Consider the following 19,354-nt stretch of genomic DNA (forward strand, 5'->3'; position numbering starts at 1 on the left):
CAAAGCCATCATTTCTGTGGTTTGATTTGCATTTTAACTGAAGTCTCTCTAAGTGTTACATACCCAACCCCACTAGGAAACCCTTGAAGAAGATCGTTCATCCAAACATAACCAAGTGTGGCTTTACATAAGATGGTAGCTTCTGCCCTCCCAACCCACTGGTGTCAGGCTCGGAGATCATACAGTTGGTCAGGGAAACGCTTTTATAAGCTCAAAGCCGCAAGCACTGAGTGCTGTCACAACTGCTGGGTTGTACTTGTCATCACATTGGTGGCAGCCACAGCAAGGGGCCTGTCCCCGTGACCACCTCCCAAAGAGGATATGGGAAGGAAAGTGCCCGGTGTGCAGTCTATGCAAATGTGACAGGTCAGGTCTCACTTCTTTCTTTTCACCTTGTGTTCGTAGGAAACACTTTCTACCAGGATTTTTCAGGACATCAAGGTGACTCAGAAGCCACTGGGGACCCCTCTGCCCTGTGGCCGCCAGTGGAGCCAGTGGGCCCCACCTGGCCCAGCCCACAGCAGCCCTTGCCCCTCCAGCCAGGCTCCTACCCAGCGGGAGGAGATTTGGGACAGATGGGGGTCCCAGTACCTCTTTACTCGGTTCCTGAGACCCGTCTGCCAGGGATCGGTGGCAGCACGGCAGTGGCAGAGGCTCCTGGAGGAAGGCCCTGGGCAGAAACCCAGCAGCCACGCCCGCCCCCTGGTAAGACCTGTGCTAGGCTGGCAGCCTGGGGTGCGGAGTTCTGGAGGGGAGGAGGCAGATGAGGGAGAGGCAGGGACCAATGGGGAGCTGGTAAAGACCTGAATGGGGTGTGCACATGGTGGAGGGCCTACTGTGGTTCAGCCCTGGTGCTCTGCATATAGCCGGGGGAGATTGCTCTCTCCCTTCCAGTCAGCTCTCTACTGGGACAAGCATAGTGCAACCAACAGCAGTTCCCCCCCTGGGATCACAGTTTCTAGGAGAGAGGCTGCAGAGTGGAGAAGGAACCCTGAACCACAGTGAAGGTCAAGTCCTGCTAAGGCCAAGAGCTCACTGCCTGCAGAGGCCTGTGCTTCTGTCTTCTTCCTAAGTGTCTTAGGCCAATCAGGCCTTGGACAGCAGGGCTGAGTGTGGGTGAGTGGTGCAGAGTATTGCCAGGAATGTGCTAGAGCAGTGGTCGGCAAACTGCGGCTCGCGAGCCGCGGTTTGCTGCTCTGTTGACTAATGAGTTTGCCGGCCACTGCGTAAGGCATTACCCTTACCCAGAAGTTTTGACTTCAGGTTAAAGACATTAGTACATTATTAAAATATTTTTTTTTGTTTGTTTGTTTTTTAGAATTTATTTATTTATTTTTTAAAATATATTTTATTGATATTTTACAGAGAGGAAGGGAGAGAGATAGAGAGTTAGAAACATCGATGAGAGAGAAACATCAATCAGCTGCCTCCTGCACACCTCCCACTGGGGATGTGCCCGCAACCAAGGTACATGCCCTTGACCAGAATCGAACCTGGGACCCTTCAGTCCGCAGGCCGACGCTCTATCCACTGAGCCAAACCGGTTTCAGCTATTAAAATGTTTTTAAGTGTTTTTCCCTAAGGCAGTGGTCGGCAAACCACTGTGCTAGAGGATTAGCTCTTAGACCTTCGGAGATAGGGCCTGTCCACACAGGACACGTAAATGGAGGGAAGGGCCAGGGAGGACCCCAGGGTTTTAGCTCAGGGTGGCCCTGACTTCCAGGACTCCTAAGGAACGACCATGGTGTCCGGGTAGAGGAGGGGTGGGCAGCATGTCCTGGGTGGCTGTGTGAGAGGGCCGGCAAGTGGGCCTCACGTTTCCTGTGATCGGCTTGGGGTTGGGGGCTCAGAGCACCAGCTGCTTGGAGGTTGGGAAAGCCGACTGTCCCCATTACCTGCCTCAGGACGGATGGAAGAGGCACAGCTGCAAGTCACGGTTTTTGTTTCTTTTTGTGCCACAGGAGAGAACACAGTGTCCCAAGATACCTTCCAGCATCCTGATGGTCAAAAGGTGGTTTCCAAACCACAGGTGAGAGGACAAAGCCCCCCTAAGCGTCAGGTTTTCCAGCCACCTGGTTTCTTAGCCACATGCAAACTCCCTCGCCTGCCTGGCACCTGCTTGCCCTTCCCTGGGCACCTCATTTCTTCTTGTTTCCTCCTACACCAAGTCCCGGGATGTGGGGAGGCTGTTCTGATGCTCAGTCCCACCAGTCTGTGTCCCTGGGGGCGGGGCATCAGGGCCCTGTGTAGTTTTGGCCTCACAGGTCTATTCCTCTGACACATTCTTACTGTCACATCACACATGCCCCCGCTGCCCTATCCTGGAAGACTCTGGCTATTTCTCTCTTTATTTTCATTTCTACCTTGCTTTACTTCCAAGAAGGGTCTACTGCATCTGTGCCTTTTGTCCTCAGTGAGGCTGTGAGGTCTCAGAGGTGAGCGTGTCTAATGAATCATTCTGTCTAGCGGTTGAGTGAGTGCTCCCTTCCCCCAACCCTGGGCAGCACTGGTTCCACATTTATGAGGCTCTTCGGCTTGCCTGGTTGGAGAGTTACATCATGTAAATTTCTCAAGTAGTGATTGGCTATGGGCCTTACAAACTTCCATACTTTTTCTTTTTCTGACTAAAAAAGTAGTACATTATTAATGATAGAAAACTTGAAAAATGAAGAATCAAACAGATCTCACTCATAATCCCAAAGTCAAATATTTTGGAATTTTCTTTCAATACTTTTTCCATATCCTATATAATAAAAGGCTAATATGCAAATTGACTCTAAAGGCAGAACCACCAGTCACTATGAGGTGCACTGACCACCTCTTGGTCCCTTTCCCTGGGCGGCAGGCTCCGATCGCCTGATGGCCACCCACAGCAGGGGCGGGGCCGGCAAGTGGGCAGGAACAGCCGACCTCTCGGTTCCTTCCCCCAGCCATCAGGCACCAATCACCTGATGGCGAACAGGGAACCGGGGCTGGGTGGCAGCGGGGGGCAGGGCTTGATGCGGGCAGCTGGAGAAGATGGCCCTGATCACAGGTCAGGCCTACGGACCATACCCACGCACAAATTTCGTGCGCCGGGCCTCTAGTATATATATATGTAAAATATATACATATACACTGAGTGGACAGATTATTATGATCACTGAACACATAATAGTCTGGCCACTCAGTGTATATATCTACACTAATAAAAGAGTAAGATGCAAGTTGACCGTACCTTCGCGACGCCCACTAGCCAATCAGGAGTGAGTATGCAAATTAACCCAACAAAGCTGGTGGGTTAATTTTCATAAGCAGGCGCTGAGCGGCTGGGGGCAGGGCGGGACACGTGCATCATTGCCATGGTGACGACGCAGGCATTCTGCACCGCCCCAGCTGCTCCGGGCCTCTGGGCAGTGTGGGAAGGCAGAAAGGCAGCTCCGGGCCAGAATGAAAAGGTGGCTCCAGCCAGAGCGATGGTGGTGCCAGCAGCCAGGCGAAGGAAGGCCCATTCTTGCACGAATCTTCGTGCATCAGGACACTAGTATATATATTAGAGGCCCGGTGCATGAATTTGTGCATGAGTGGGGTCCGGCCAGCCTGGCCAGGGGGAGGGGACATGGGCGATTGGCTGGCCTGCCTGCTGGTTGAACTCCTGGTCGAGGGGAAAATTTGCATATTAGCCTTTTATTATATAGGATATATACTGAGTGGCCAGATTATTATGTGTTCAGAGATCATAATAATCTGACCACTCAGTGTGTGTGTGTATATATATATATATATATATATATACACACACACATATATATATACACACACACACTGAGTGGTCAAATTATTATGATCTCTGAACACATAATAATCTGGCCACTCATACATATACATATACATATACATATATATGTATATGTGTGTGTATATATATATATATACACACACATATACATATATATATACACACACATACACAAATGTGTGTTTTTAAATGGTTAAAAACATATGAATATGAACATTTATTTTCTATTTGTTATTTAATGCTATAAAATGAAATTTTACATGTCATTCATAAATATGATTTTTAATATTGGTATGGTAAAATCCATTGTTTGAAAGCACCATCATCACTCATCCATCCATCCATTCATTTGTTTACAAATACAGAGTTCCCACAATGTGCATGGATTTAGTGAGCAGGTCAGGTCAGGTGATGCAGTCCCGTAAAGGTGCCCCTGTAACCTGTTGAGGGCTATACATGTGTCAGTGCTTATTTTCTTTAACTCCAGGTGCCACTGATTCTCAGAGCTCGAAATATTTCTGAGAATTCCACTGTTTCAGCCAAGGAAGAGGAGGAGTCGTCCTCGGATGAGACAGATAAAAAGTCTTCCCCAGACCCTGCACAGAGAGAAAGGGTAGGAGACAGGGGAGAGGGCACGCAGGTGGGGCGACTGGGTCTTCTCTTCCCAGCCTCCTGAGCGATCTGGGCTCTGGTTGTGTCCCCTCCCCCATCTCACCACCATCATCTGGGGGTGGGTTAATCTCAGCGTTGGTGAGAATTGGGAGACTCGCACCTACAGGCCATCTAACTGCCCCTTCCTTCCCCCCAGAGCTCAGGCTTTGGCTGGTTCAGCTGGTTTCGCTCCAAGCCCACCGACAGCACACCCCCCTCTGGGGACGAAGACTCCTCTGACAGCCCTGACTCAGAGGTAACTTGCGGGAGGACAAGGAAGCACCCTCTTCTGGGGCCCTTCTGAGGGCTGGAGCTGGCAGGGGGCTCTCCCCAGGCTGGGTGAAGTAGAGCTTTTATGAAGGGACAGAGATGGTGGGAAATAAATAGGTCCTATGAGGGGCAAAGCACATGATGGAAGACTTAGAAGTTAGGATGAAGCGTTTCCACTTTAGAGGGCCAGCGTTGATTTGGGTTTATTAATAAGCAGGGATCACAAAGGAGATGGCGTTTGGGGGAGAGAACCCCACAGCAGGTTGTGGGTGGAGGCTCCGCTTTGGGCGTTGCAGGAATACAAGCAGGCCTGCAGGGACTTGTTAACCACCAAAGCTGCCTTTCTTCCTCCACTGAGCAGGAGACCCCCAGACCATCTTCTCCCCCTAAGGCTGGCTCCGGCCTCTCACTGACACCTATCCCAGAGCCCCCGTCTCTGCCGGGCCCTGGCACCTTCTCCAGGGGCACAGGTACAGCCACCCTCACGTTCTTGGGGCCACTGGTGGTCCAGGGGTTGGGGTACCTTCTGGGAATGGGGACTCCTCAGTGCTGAACAGTGGAAACAGCTCTGACTTGTTGCTTTCTAGGTGGGGGTGAAGTCCAAGGACCAGCATCCAGTGGGGGAACCGCTGAGATCACTGGGAATGGAGGCTTGCCTGGGCTCCAGGTGAGCAGCCCATGGCTGTCCCCAGGGCCACACCAGATGCCTGTGTGTGCGAGGACTGAACCTTCATCGTGGGGGCCTGACTCCAGGGGACTATGGGGGACGCTTCTTTATGAGTTTGCTGGGGTTGCCACAACAAGGGGCCACAGACTGTGAAGCTTAAACAAACAACAGAACTTTATTTCCTTAAGGTTCTGGAGGCTGGAAATCGGAGATCAAGGGTTCGGCAGGGTTGATTTGCCCCGAGGCCTCTCTCCTTGGCTGGTAGATGATCCCCGTCTCCTCATGTCTTCCCATGGTCTTCCCTCTGTGTGTGTCTGTGTCCAGATTTTCTCTGCTTACAAGGACATCGGTCATGCTGGGTTAGGGCCCATCCTAATGACCTCATTTTGCCTTAATCACCCTTTAAAGACCCTATATCCAAATACTTTCAGAAGTACTGGGATTTAGGTTTTAACACATGAAGTTTTGGCAGGACATGATTTAGCCCATAACTGCTTCTTTGGTGAAATCTATAGAACTTTCCGTGTCCCAGTAGGAGCCAGAGCTCACCATTGTCCATGGCCAGGGCTGTAATAAACTCTGGTGTGATTGCATGCTGATTGCTAGGAGAGCATTTTTATTTCTTGTGGCCGGTTAGAGTGCTCTTATAGTACTGCAGGCCTTTCAAAGACTAGATTATTTTTTATGATGCTATCATTATTGTGGCTCTTTCTTCTCATGTGCTCCAGGGACAGCTGCACCTGAGCCTCTTCATTGCCACCTAGACCCAGAGGGTGGCTGTGCCCACTTGAACCATGTTTTTTTGCTCAAGATTCACTGAGTTTTATTAAGAAGTGCTTCCCATCTGTATCTCTTTTTAAAAAAATAATTTAAATTGATTTCAGAGAGGAAGGGAGAGCGAGAGAGAGAGTAACATCAATGATGAGAGAGAATGATTAATTAGCTACCTCCCTCATGTCCCCCACTGGGGGTTGAGTCCGAACCAGGACATGTGCCCCTACTGGGAATCCAGCCGTGACCACCTGGTTCATAGGTCTATGCTCAACCACTGAGCCACACTGGGCAGGCCCCATCTGCATCTCTTGACCAAAGTTGAATCTGGGAGGTGGTGACTGATAGGATTTTCTATTATTTTCTGTCACAGGGTGTTTCCTCTGAGCCCTACTTCAGCCCTGGTGCCCTGCTCCCCCCAACCCCCTTGAAAGGGGCTGTTCCTCTCTACAACCCATCTCAGATCCCCCAGGTAAGGAAGCCCTGAGTGACAGGGGTTAGCACAGGGTTTGGATTAAGAAGATCCGGGTTTATAATCCTAGTTTACCATGTACTGTGCATGAGTTCTTGAGCAATGACTTAACCTTTCTAAGTCTCAGTTTTTGCATCTGTAAAATGGGCTTAGTAGTAGGTACCTCACTGTGTAGTTGTGAAGATTCAGTATGCGAAGGACCTGGCACACAGAAGGACCTGTCAGTCAGTGTTGCAATTATCAATACTGCTCCAGACATTTCATAACTCTTGAGACTCCAGGGACACAACTGGTGTTGGTATCAGCAGTGTGCCTGCACCCTTGCTCTGTCCTGGTGTGAGTGGATCATTGCAAACCTTGAGCGAAGCTAAACTCGCTGCTCCTCAGTGACCTGGGGCACTCTGATGGCTCTCATGTGTCACTTGGCCTTCCTGCTTTATAAAATCGAATTTCTTTTGCCATATTTAATTTATTTCTTTATTTAAACCCTCACCTGAGGATATATTATTTTCCATTGATTTTTAGAGAGAGTGGAAGGGAGAGGGAGAGAAAGAGAGAGAGAAACATGGATATGAGAGAAACACATCGATTGTTTGCCTCCCACATGTGCCCAGACTAGGGCCAGGGATAGAACTTGCAACCCAGGTACGTGGCCTTGACCAGAATCTAACCTGAGACCCTTTAGTCTGCAGGCTGATGCTTTATCCACTGAGCCTAACTGGCCAGGGCACTTTTGCCATAGTCAAGAGCCTAAGGTGTTGGTGGAAGTGAATACTTAGAACATCACAGTAGGACGCCAAATGCAGCTGGAGTGTTCTAGACTCTCAGGATGCCCTCGCTCAGTCCAGCCAGTCAGCCCTGGGAGGAAGCATGCTCGGGGCTCTAATCCAATGTGATGTTGGTTCTCTTCCAGCTCCCCACAGCTGCTAGCCTGAGCCGGCCAAACCGTCTAGCTCAGCGTCGCTATCCAACCCAGTCATGATGACCAACCCAAGCCCATCTCCCTGGAGCACATTTATGTTGTTTTCCCTTCTTAATCTCCCAGCGCCTCTACTGGGTTGTGGCCCCCAGCAGGGTTGTGCTATCCTATTGCCTCCACTGGGCATGAAGAAGGCAAAGGGACAGGGTCCCCCAGGACACAGCTCAGTCCAGTCTCTTAAGATCAGCTTCACACAATGGAAATGACTTCATCACATGGGAAAGCTGGGCATAGAAGCAGACTGGAGTGAGCAGGATGCCACGGAGGCAGCACCAAGGACGGCGGCTTCAGATTCTCAGGGCCTAAGGGATTGACCGAGGATACCACTGGGCTCTGCAGCAGGAAAGTATTGGGGGTTGAGGGGGGAGCACTCAAAGCAACATCCTGGACTAATTTGACTCCTTCCTCAATTATAGACCAATTCATGACTACTTAGCAAAAGCTTTTTTACTAAAACTTAATTATTCTCATTATAATTCCCCTTTCAGTGAGTGGCATTTCAGCAGTTTCTCTGTTGGTCCTTGTTTTGTGCACATTTTTATGTGGTTCAGATTAATTATATTTCTCTCACTTTCTTAGCTGGTCCTATTTTTTCATATTCTGGCATCTGGCTATCAAGTTAGATTGCTGTAGGCATCATATTGTCATGGTAACTACCTAACCTATCGATGCAGATGGATGGAACATTAGTCTAATAAATGATGGAAAACATTTTCTAAAACTTCACCCCTTCCCTGACAGGAGGAATGAATGTGCGATATTGTTAATCCCTCCCTCCCTGCTTCAGGCCTTTGCAAATCGATGTTCGGACACTAGAGCCAGAGGGACGAGGTGGATAGCCTAGAAATTCCCATTTTTTCCCCCTTTCAAACCCCAAATAGAAATGACTCTCAGTGTTTGTCAAATTGTTAAAAATTGCTCCTCAAAAAGAATATTTTTTTGTATGTGTAATTGTACATACAGGTTTTGTACTCTAATGTACTACAGTTCTAAAGTTGGTAGCCATTAAACCAGATAATTTTATAACAAATGCTTATCTGTGGCACATTGAGTGGTCTCTTCCCTGAAGTCTTTTCTAATGGTTTCATTGTGTGATAGGGTGTGAAGGCCTGGAAGGAGCCCTTTGTTAATGAAGAACCTAGGGATTGATCCTTTTAACTTCCAAGTCTATTCCAACGTTTTTTTGTTTTTGTTTTTTTCAGTTAAGAAAATATGAACAAAAGCTTCTCTGATGCAAGCAATCACTCCATTAACTACGTATTTTGTTTTCTAAAAAGTTTGTTCATCTCTCAGATTAAATTAGGAAATGCATGCACAAGTGTTTTGCATCTAGAAGGCCCTCTCTGAATGCCATTCCCCTTTCTTCCTTAAGAGACTGCTCCTCCTTCAGGTTGGTATGCCGACACCCAGTGGTGATATTATGGTAGTAGTGGGTGAGTTCCACAGGAGTCACACTGCTCAGACTTGAATACTGGGGCTCACGCCCAGTTTACGTAGTGACGTTAGTTAAGTTTACTTGACTGTCCTGTGCTTCTCATCTATAACATGAGGATAATAATTACAATAGTACCTACCGCATAGGGGCATTGCAAGAATAAATGAATTGAGCTTGTAGAAAAGTACCTGGGACATGCTGAGCACTTTGTGTCTTCTTTAAAAAAAAATTATCAGTATATAATCTATAAGTAAAATCTTGACTATCTTGTTACCTAACAGATTACACTGTGGATTTTTCATTCTTGATATAGGTAGAATGGGAATAATAACTTAAAACTACTCAATATGTACCCATTACTAAGCCAGTTTCTCTTCCTGCAGCCCATCTGCCACCAATGGTAGGTCATGCGGCTTAGAGCTCCTGGGACCAAAGATGTGGGGGACATCCTGCTCCATAGAAAGAAGCCTGTTAGAGGAGGAGAGTGAGGACCGAAGAGGAAGGCAGAGATGGCAGATGCCTGTGCCCTCACTTCCTCCTCCTGCTGGGATTCTGCATGGAAAACCAGTGACTACAGTGTGCACAAAGCAGGCACTGACCTTAGCTACGTCCCAAGCAAAGGGAACACACTTGCTGAAGGGGAAAATCAGGGTCTATACAAGAAAGGGAGGAGATTAGGGCATGTATGGGAATTCAGGATTGCAGGCTTATATCCCAACGAAGTCAGAATGCACCTGTTCATCTGCGTGTGGTTGGTTGAAACAAGTCCTATTGTTCATTGGTTGGGAAAGAACCCTCCGTTGGGTCCAGTAAGGGTCTGATGAAAGGGGTCACTCAGAGGTCTTGGTTGTTTATTAGCTTTTCTTAGTGGTGGTGATGCTGGTGAGGTTGCTAAAGGTCATGATTATTTTACAGCTTCAGCTGGTTCAAACCATTTGCGCTAAAACAAAGCAAGTGCAGCTGTAAGAGAAAAACATTTATTTCCTCCTTTTGCAAGATGGAAGCGTGGGGAGTAGAGCAGGTGGTGATAAAAATACGCTGCTAGGAACAGGGGAGCCCGAGAGTGGGGCACTCACGGCGCCTTTCCTTGTCCAGAGCTTGGGAGAGGCTGCAAGCTGGCTTTGTCTAAGGGGGCTTGGGAGCCATAGCAGCTTGGCCTTGGGGATGACCATGGTCTGAGGCAAGGCCTCAACTCCCTGCAGTCTGGTATATGTGGACTCCTTAGGAATGATGGCACAGTGCCCCAAAAGGCCACAGGGACCAACTGTGCCCCAGCAGACACCAGGCCAGGGCAGGGCCAAACCAGTCACCCAAAATGTGTGGGGCTACTATAGCCACTGTATCTGCCCATCAGCATGAGTCATTTTGGGGAAAGAGAATAAACCTCTTTAAAGGAAAAAAGGGATTACCAAGAGGCACTGTTTAACGGGGGAGAGACATATTATTAATTGCAAGTTTGTTTTTATTCCCCTTACTCCTCACTGGGGTGCCCTTCCTAGAGGAGGAATAACTTTAGGAAATGAAAAAGCTACATTTTCTTTAAAAAACAACAACACAAACACTGAGTGGTTACGTGCACATTTGCAATCCTGCTAAATACATGTAGTTTAATATTTATACGAAAACGTTTAAACTTAATGTTCAGTAATTTTGGAAGAGAACAAACCGTTAAATTCCATTTAAGTGTCTTTATCACATATAACCATTCCAGCCTTCTGTCTAATCCCCTTCTGTGGCTATAACACTGCAAACCAGCCGAGATTCCCAGTCACCTCTACTGTACAGATTCCCTTTGAGCCTTCACTCAAACCTCAGGTTGCTCAGGATCAAAGTCTCTGCTAGCTTTCTTTCTCCCTTAGAAGCCTTCTTTCTCTTTGGTCTCTTCCTCTGAGCAACCAAGAGGGAGAGCAAGAGACTGCATCCACGTCTTCACTAAAATCAGAATATTTTCTTCCCAAGAGGAAATATGCAAGACATTCCTCTGCTTGAAAGGACTAATAGGTGGTAATTTGGGTCTCACTCACAGGAGTTTCTGGGACACTTTAACCACAGAGAGCGAAAGGGAAGTGCCCTTTCCCCTCTTCTGTTTGCCATCTAAATCTGGCAATTGCGTGTATCATGATTTGCACGCAATAGGGTGTTGGGTGCTTACCTGAGGCTGCCTCTAAACATGGCCCTGAGGCGGCCTGCTCCCATGAAGTAATTATACCAGGCACCATTCATTCAGGTCCTTCAGAAATGGTTCCTTAATGAGACTGAACGCTACTTTGAATGAGGACTGAGAGCATATTAAATGTTTCATTACAGTCTCACTAAGTAGGGGAATCTGCTTCCCACATTTTCTTCCTTGTGGGATCTATCTCCAGGTAATAACAGTACTTGGCTGAAACTAGGTCAACAGCAACGCAACTCAAGCTTGACTGACTTGGGCAAGCTGCTTGATATTTTAATGTGAGATGCTTTCCTGGTCTTGAACCATCTTAGAGAGAGCCGATTAAATATCCAATTTTTACAGAATCTCAAGAGATGGGGATTCCATGGCCTCCCTTGACGCTTCAGCCTAGAGTTTCACACCCTTGAACATTAGGAAGCTAGCTATTCCTAATACTTTATACCCAAATCACTCATATGGCTCTTTAAGACTCTCAGCTGGTCCTCAGCGGAGATGGAAAACAGCTGCTCACCACCACCTGTGCCTGCAAGTCTTTCACATTCTGCAAGGATCAAATCATGTCCCAGCTTCTGAAATGAAGGCTTACAAAAAAATTTTTTTTTCTTGACTAGAGTTTGGGATCAAACCAGCTACATGCTTGGAATCTTTTGGTAGCTATAGTGGCCATACACTTTGAGTTTCAATAACTAATATTTCTTGAGTATTTTAAAAATATATTTTTATTGATTTCAGAGAGGAAGGGAGGAGAGAAAGGGGGAGAAACATCAATGGTGAGAAAGAAACATTGATTGGCTGTGTCCTGCATGTCCCCTATTGGGGATCAAGCCTGCAATTGAGCATGTGCTCTGACTGGGAATGAAACTGGTGAACTCTTGGTTCATGGGTTGACGCTCAACAACTGAGCCACACTGGCCACACTATTTCTCGAGTATTTGCTTTGTGTCAGGAGCTGTGGTATGCATTCTATGAAGACTATGTTACTGCAACATGTTATAGATGAGGAACCTGAAAACCCAAGAGAGATAGATCAAGAAATCTGTCTAAGGTCACACAGCTAGTAAGGATGGAACTGGGATGGGAATCCAGATAGTCTGACCTCTGAATCTGGGCTTTTAGCCACATTGTCCCAGACATATGTACATTTATTTGTTCAGTCATTCATCAAATACTAATTGAATAATGTGCCAGGCATTGCACTGCTTTCCCAACAAGATGATCTTGACACTTAAAATACTCAGAGTCTAGTGAGGGAGACAGACATATATACACAAAAATTACTGCCTAATATAACTGTCATACTTAAAGCTATCTTCAGAGAACTTAGTGCCTTGCCATTCCTTAATAATATAGGGGTTTCATCTATTCATATAATTTGGGGGCTGATATGTAATACAGTCAAATTGTACCACCTTTTATAGTTAAGATCAAAGTTAAGTTCATTGCTAGTGCGTAGCATAGCAAATCTTTATGCCAGAATTTGAAGTGGCATAAAGAATCAGTGGGTATGTATGAAGTCTGAAGGAACAAGGGTGATCGTGCACTGTGATCATCAATACCAAGGGGGCAATGGCATCTGAAAGGGAGATCATGTGATTTAGACTCACCAAACCACTAGGACAGAATCTCTTCTTGCTTCTTTCTGCCTTTTGCAGAATTCTGAGGCAGGAAAAGACTGAGCATTGCAATGTAAGTCTCTGAAGAGAAGGGTTCAAGGTGGAGAGTGTGTGTGATTTAGTGTGTGTGTACATACATGGATGCCATCCCATGAGGATCTTTCCTCAATGTATCTCATTTCACCTAAGCTCCACCCCCAGCCTTTTATTTCCTCTTCTTCACAATTGCTGTTGTGAAGAAGCTTCTCCATTAAGCATCTTCCAAGTGGCTTGGAAGATACCCATGGAGTCCCACTCACCAGAATAGGCAGAATAGGATATAACAGAGCTTATGTCAATAAATCCAAACTTTTGGCTAGAAGATTTTAGCTAATTTTTAATGCTCCCTGCCTTTTGGAAATGAAAGGCCTTGACTTTTAAAACTTGTCTCTGAGTTCTAAGAGCCCATTTTGGAATATAAAAGATAATCACTGTTTCTTTTCCACTGTTCTTGTGTTCTATAATCATGGTGTGCAGTCAGGAGGAGACCTCGTCATCCTGGATGGAGGGAAAGAATTTGAGTTTTGGGTTTCAAGATTTCATTTCTACCTCTTTGGGTATTTGGATGGATTCCCATGAAGTAAGTCTCATGCTCATGACTTCTCTAGGCAATTTTTCAGCTTCTTTGCTTTTCAGGCAATGACAACAAACCATTTGTCACCCCAATAATGCACATCAGTTAATATCGTGAGTCAGGATGCACTCGCACTAGCTTTGTTAACAGGTATATTACCGACAAGTTGCAGATACATTGACATTTGCTAAATTAAATTAGTTTTTAAATGCGCTGGAGTAGCTTGCATTTGGAAGTTAATTGATATTAAGCCCCTAAAATAATGAATTATTTGCAAAGAAAACAATCACTCCCATTTATCACTTTGTAGAGGCTGACTTTGTAGTCTCAGGGAAGACACTATAGTAAAAGTAAGACTTTCAGTTCTAGGCTTACATTTTCCCACTAGCTAAACTGGTGACTTTATGTAAGTTAATTGAATTTATCAGCATCCCCAAAACTTCTCAGTTAAAAATTTGGAGTTACTCATTCAACAAACATAGATTTAGGATCTCACATGGGATAGATGGGTGAAAGCCAAGTCTAGTTCTCCAAGAGCTCACAGTTGAGTTGGGAGACAAGTGGCCCATATGTTCCAGGATGACTATTGTTCTAGGCACTGCTGGTGTGTGGCTGAGGCCCCTGATTCTGCCTCCCAGGGAAGGAGGTGACTGGGAAGGTTCTGGAAGAGGGAACTTTATTGATGAAAAGACCATGGCCTGGAGAGGTTAATCAATTTTCCTAACTCCCTTTAATTAAAGTTCTGATTACCAGGCTGATGGTCTTTGGGAATTTGAATGTGAGAACATAATATAAAATGTAAAGCTTTCTCATTATTACATTGAAGGTGTGTTTGTAGTGATAAAAATATCAATAACAATAACTGAGATTTTTGTGCTAGGCATTGTTACAAGAGCTTAAATGTGTTTATTCAGTTCTCTTAACATACAATGAGGGATTGAGAATTCAAGTAACTTGACCAACATTTCACAGCTAATGATGGAGCTGAGAAAGCATCGTGCTTCGTTCTTCACATGTTGTCTACTCTAACCCTTAAAACAACTGAAAGAGGTGGCCTTACTAGCCTTACTTCACAGCTGAGGAAATGGAGGCCCAGAAAGTTTAAGTAACTTCCCGGAGATCACACAGTAAGTGGAGGAGCTGGGATTTGAACCTATGAAGTTGGGCCCCAGAGCCTAGTCAGGGGTGGACAAACTTTTTGACTCGAGGGTCACAATGGGTTCTTAAACTGGACCGGAGGGCCAGAACAAAAGCATGGATGGAGTGTTTGTGTGAACTAATATAAATTCAAAGTAAAGGAGTGGAGGGGAGAGCAAGAGAACTGGATAGAACAGCCGGATCCGGCCCACGGGCCATAGTTTGCCCACGGCTGGCCTAGATTATCATCTCTTGTTTACTTAAAGTAGTTGTACCTTGAGAGCTTATTTGGAGGTTCTAGCAAGGCGAGTGGATAAAAAAAGCTGTGGTACATATATACAATGGAATACTATGCAGCCATAAAAAAGAAGGTCCAACAGCGTGGATGGACTTGGAAAATATTATGCTAAGTGAAATAAGCCAATCAGAGAAGATAAATACCAAATGATCTCACTTACTAGTATACTGGTATGTGGAATCTAATGAACAAAATAAACTGATGAGCAAAACAAACAGAGGCATGGATACATGAAACAGTCTAACAGCTTTCAGAGGACTGAAGAGAGGGGGGACTCGATGAACGAAGGAGAATGGATTAAAGAACATATATGCATAGCCCATGGACACAGACAACAGTGTGGTGATGGCCAGAGGGAAGGGAGATGGAGGCTGGGTGGAGGGATGCACAAGGGAGGAGAGGAATGGGGACATCTGCAATAGCGTCAAGAATAAAAATAAAGAAACATCATAGCATCAAAAAGAAAACAACAGTAGTTTTACCTGTCCGCAAACAAGCAGGACCCTGAATCTCATTCCCAGTCTTATGGAGCTGTCTCAGCCAGAGTGTATCTCTATGCCAATTTCCCATCAGCCACTGAGGGACTTTACTCATTATCTTATGTGTTTATGCATATGTTTATTTTTGCCATTAGACTTGAGACTTCTCAGGGACAGGTGATGTAACTTACTCATCTTTGTATTTCCAGGTCCTTGCACAGCACCTATCCCTAATCAAAGGGCTAAATATTCAAAATAGCCCGAATGAATCATTTCCCATCATGAGAACCTCAAGATGGTTTGCAAGAAAATGTCCACAAATTAGTTCTGGCCTAGAGGTTGCCATGAGGGGCCATCCTGTTGTTAGACTTTGAGCCATCTCTGCATCTTTTAGAAATGGAGAGAAGTCTTGATATAGTAAATGCTCAAAAAAAAAAAAATCTGTGAATGAATGAATGGCTCAGGAAGGAAGGCAAGGGACACAAATGAGAGGATCATCACAGCTTTTGAGAAACTGTCCATGGGAGAGATGATAGAGATCTTCAGGGGGGAGAGCCCAGTGCTCCTTGGAGAGACACCCAAGGGGCAGCCCTCCTGGCTGCTGATGGAAGGGAGGTGCCTCACGTGAGGTCAAGGCAAGTAATATCCTGCATTTACAATTCTTTGTTTGACCCTCAGGGGTGCTTATTTCTGGCAGAAGCATTTCTTGGTTTTAAAACGTAGTTCACCCCTTTACAACCAATGTAATTGCTATTGGAACGCTTTGCCCCGGTAGTGTCTTAATTAGGTCAAATTTTATACTCAGGGCTTTAACTTAATGCTGCATTTGCAATTCTAAGGCCTCTACTCTCAACACTGCCAGGAAACATTCACTTTTTCTAGATGTGGGGACACCCTGACCCAGTCTGTTTTCCCACTCACCCAGGGGCTGGGCTGGGGAGGGGGGCCGGGGGAGCTGGGCCAAAGGAGACATGTGTGCTAGGAGAAGCATCTGAATACTTTTAGAAAGAAAACCCTGTCTCTAAGTTACCCTGCTCTGAGCTCTGCTTGGATGTTGTGTGGATAATGGCAGGATCCAAGGCCGTTTGTGTTTAGTTAAAATTATACAGTTTTGCTCTCTGTGCTTTTTTTTTTTTTAACTACCTTTTAATTATCTGCTTTTTATCAAGCAGAACATGCCCTGAGAGTTATACCCTTCCTTCCCCCATGCTACCCCAATAATGAGAAGTAAGCCATCTGCCAAGAAAACAAACACAATATAAAAATCACACAAATATATAATCCCCAACCCAGAAGGAAAGGAGCAGCTGCCACCTGGTACCAAACAGAACAGAATTTAATATTTATCCAGCAGAGAGGGTACCCAACAGGCCGTAATTCCTCTGTGGGGTTGGGGAGGCTGAGCAGAGGTCAGGGATGAAAATCGCCTGCACAAGCATGGGCTAATAGGGACACGTGGAAATCAATTCCATGAGTTCAGTGTTGCTGTCCCCTGTCACAGGGTGCATGCAGGAGGCATCTCAGGAGGCCATCAATCTGTCACCAGAGAGGGGAGAGATGGGAAGTGGAGAAAGGAGGTAGTTGAAATTGAGTTTCACTGGGGGCTTTTCCTCCAGTTGGAAGTGTAGCTAGAGAAATAGGGAGCAGAGCCACCCCAGAGTAAGGGACTTTGGGGCTTTTGTCACTGGCTTTGGGGAGCAGTACCTGGGAGGAATGACAATCTGCTCTGGCTCCAATGTTTCAGACAAGCCGCTTGGGTCCTGAATTAGGATAAAATTTCCCCCTTCCCCTGAAATTGCACTTCCCATAGCCTCAGTGGATTTAGGGCTTGCATTGATTTCTATATAACTTGTATCTAATTCTTAATCAAACGCTCTCCGAGTGAATAGAAATTCAGCGATTAGAAATTGTGCAATGCATGGAAGCCAGTCAATCTTCTGTTTTATTGACAAATTGCATTGTTAAAGCGACTCTGCCGGCCGACATGACAGTTCTTTCTAAGAGAGAGGCCTTTTACAGAGCTGTGTAAATCAGGAGTGTCCTTAAACTGTGGTTGGGGAGACATGATTTGGCAAAATGTCTGCCAATAATGTGGAGTATTACAGCAAATTACCCGGTTTATACATGCAAGCAAAGCTTCGTTTCCCTTGCCATGTTTGAGCGCCAATAAAGCTTGCAAATGTGAGGGGAGCCAGCATTTCTGCCTCTGTGCAGCTGTTTATCAGCAGCTTTAAAACACATTTTCACATATTAATGAGGTGGTATAGCAGTTCCAGAATTAGAACAGTGGGATGTATCATTGTCTGCCTTATCTGAAGCTCTCCCTTATTGTCAGCAGTGTTACCAGGGTGTGTGGTGGAAGATGGAAATTGTGGTGGGTGCAACAGGTGCACACGGTCCCCCCAACCTCCCTCATCTCTGACCATACTCGCATGGGCCCTGGCACTTCTATTCGCAGGTCTTGTTGCAACTTTGTCTCCTTGTTTCCTGATTTATGTGTCAGTGGGCTTGGCGATTCTTCTTTGCTCCTCCACTTCCTAAAGTAGTCCCTGGTGTTCAGTAGGTGCTCCATAAATGTTGAATGAATGAATGGGTAGATGGGTGGATGAAAGTGCTTGTTCCCTCAGACACTACCCTCTGCAAGCACAGTCTACCTGTCACTGTGGCTTCAAGGAACAAAATAGGTGTGTGGCATGGCTTCCCTTGAATTGTATACAAATGGTAAAATGGCAAATCAGATCTGTAAATTAAGAGCCATCAGAAACCTTACTGAGCATTTAATCCAGAGATCTGCAGCTAGAGCTAGAATATTCATTGCCAAGTTTTCACCAGTCTGCAATGCGGTGAGAAAAATAAGAACATGTAGTGAGGCCCTGGCCACTAGCTCAGTTGGTTAGAGTGTCATCCTGATATGCCAGGGTTGTGGGTTTGATTCCTGGTAAGGGCACATACAAGAATCAACCAAGGATTGCATCAATAAGTGGGACAGCAATTCAATGTTTCTCCCTCTCTAAAAATCAATAAATAGATAACAATTAAAAAGAAAGAAGAATCTAGTGAGTTTTCATGGAACTACATGAACTTTGTTAGAATCCTGAGATTAGGCCCTTCTGCTTTATTTGACATTAAAATGCTCTTTCTTTTATAAATTGATGGTAGTAGCAGATGATAACACTTTAAAAATGCCTTTACTTGAAAAAACAGTTTCTGAGTCCCCCACATTTTGGGGAGAGTAGGGAGAGGACATGTAATCTTTCTGTGAAACCCCAACATCTGAAACTATTGCTTTAACTCATCCCTTTAAAAAAATTCACTGAAATTACCTGCTGGCCTTAAGTGAGACACTGAGCTGCTTCAAATAATTAGCTCATTTCAGCTAATGATAAGCCCTATGAGTACCTCTCTGTCTTGTCTCTTTGGAGCAGGGATCCAGGCTGGGTCATATAAGTCTTGCAGTAATGCCATCACTAAGCTATAGGAGATTTCTTAAATCCAGGTCAGTCACTATAACAGAGGAGTGCAAAAGCCTGATTTACAGATGCCTCATGCATTCTCTTCTGCAGACGGAGTTGCTGTCTAGTCCTCATGGTGAAAATGTGTGTATGTGCTCTGACTGTGTAAATACAGAGCACCTCTGAGCTATGAGAATCCTGGTTGGTGTAAAACACGGGGGAATGAACTCTGCCTAGACTCGTCTGCTTTTTCTGAATCCCACACAGCACCGCCTTTGGTTTTTACACTGTCTTCTGTTCTCTGTTTATTATTCACGAGGCTTATCTCCCCTGAAGAATGAGAACACTCTATTTGGATCCTGTTATTAATTGATAAACATTTTTCTTTTTTGTAAACACATTCTTTTCTGGAGGCTGTTTGGCCGCTACTGGTTCTGCGTGTCGGAAAGATCTGAGATTCCGTCGACCTGGTTTCCAGCCCTGGCTGTATGACTGACTGATGGATGACAAGTGTGTGAGTGAGTGCTGAATCTCACAGCATCCAGGTCCCCGTCGCTAAGAGGGAG

The 19,354-nt window shown here is 45.7% G+C and overlaps 1 protein-coding gene across 1 annotated transcript in view; it reads left to right on the forward strand.

Annotated features, from left to right (window-relative positions):
- Nucleotides 1-8,616, forward strand: part of SEC16B (SEC16 homolog B, endoplasmic reticulum export factor) — a 36,172-nt gene extending 27,556 nt beyond the window's left edge. Inside the window, exons 19-26 of the mRNA XM_080649439.1 lie at nt 406-705; nt 1,962-2,029; nt 4,266-4,391; nt 4,587-4,685; nt 5,061-5,169; nt 5,287-5,366; nt 6,511-6,609; nt 7,523-8,616. Coding sequence (XP_080505565.1) covers nt 406-705; nt 1,962-2,029; nt 4,266-4,391; nt 4,587-4,685; nt 5,061-5,169; nt 5,287-5,366; nt 6,511-6,609; nt 7,523-7,591 — 950 coding nt within the window. The 3' untranslated portion in view covers nt 7,592-8,616. The remainder of the gene's footprint in view (nt 1-405; nt 706-1,961; nt 2,030-4,265; nt 4,392-4,586; nt 4,686-5,060; nt 5,170-5,286; nt 5,367-6,510; nt 6,610-7,522) is intronic.
- The last annotated feature ends 10,738 nt before the right edge of the window (nt 8,617-19,354 follow it).

The sequence above is a fragment of the Plecotus auritus genome, assembly GCF_963455305.1.
Source record: "Plecotus auritus genome assembly, chromosome: 12".
NCBI classification, from domain to species: domain Eukaryota; kingdom Metazoa; phylum Chordata; class Mammalia; order Chiroptera; family Vespertilionidae; genus Plecotus; species Plecotus auritus.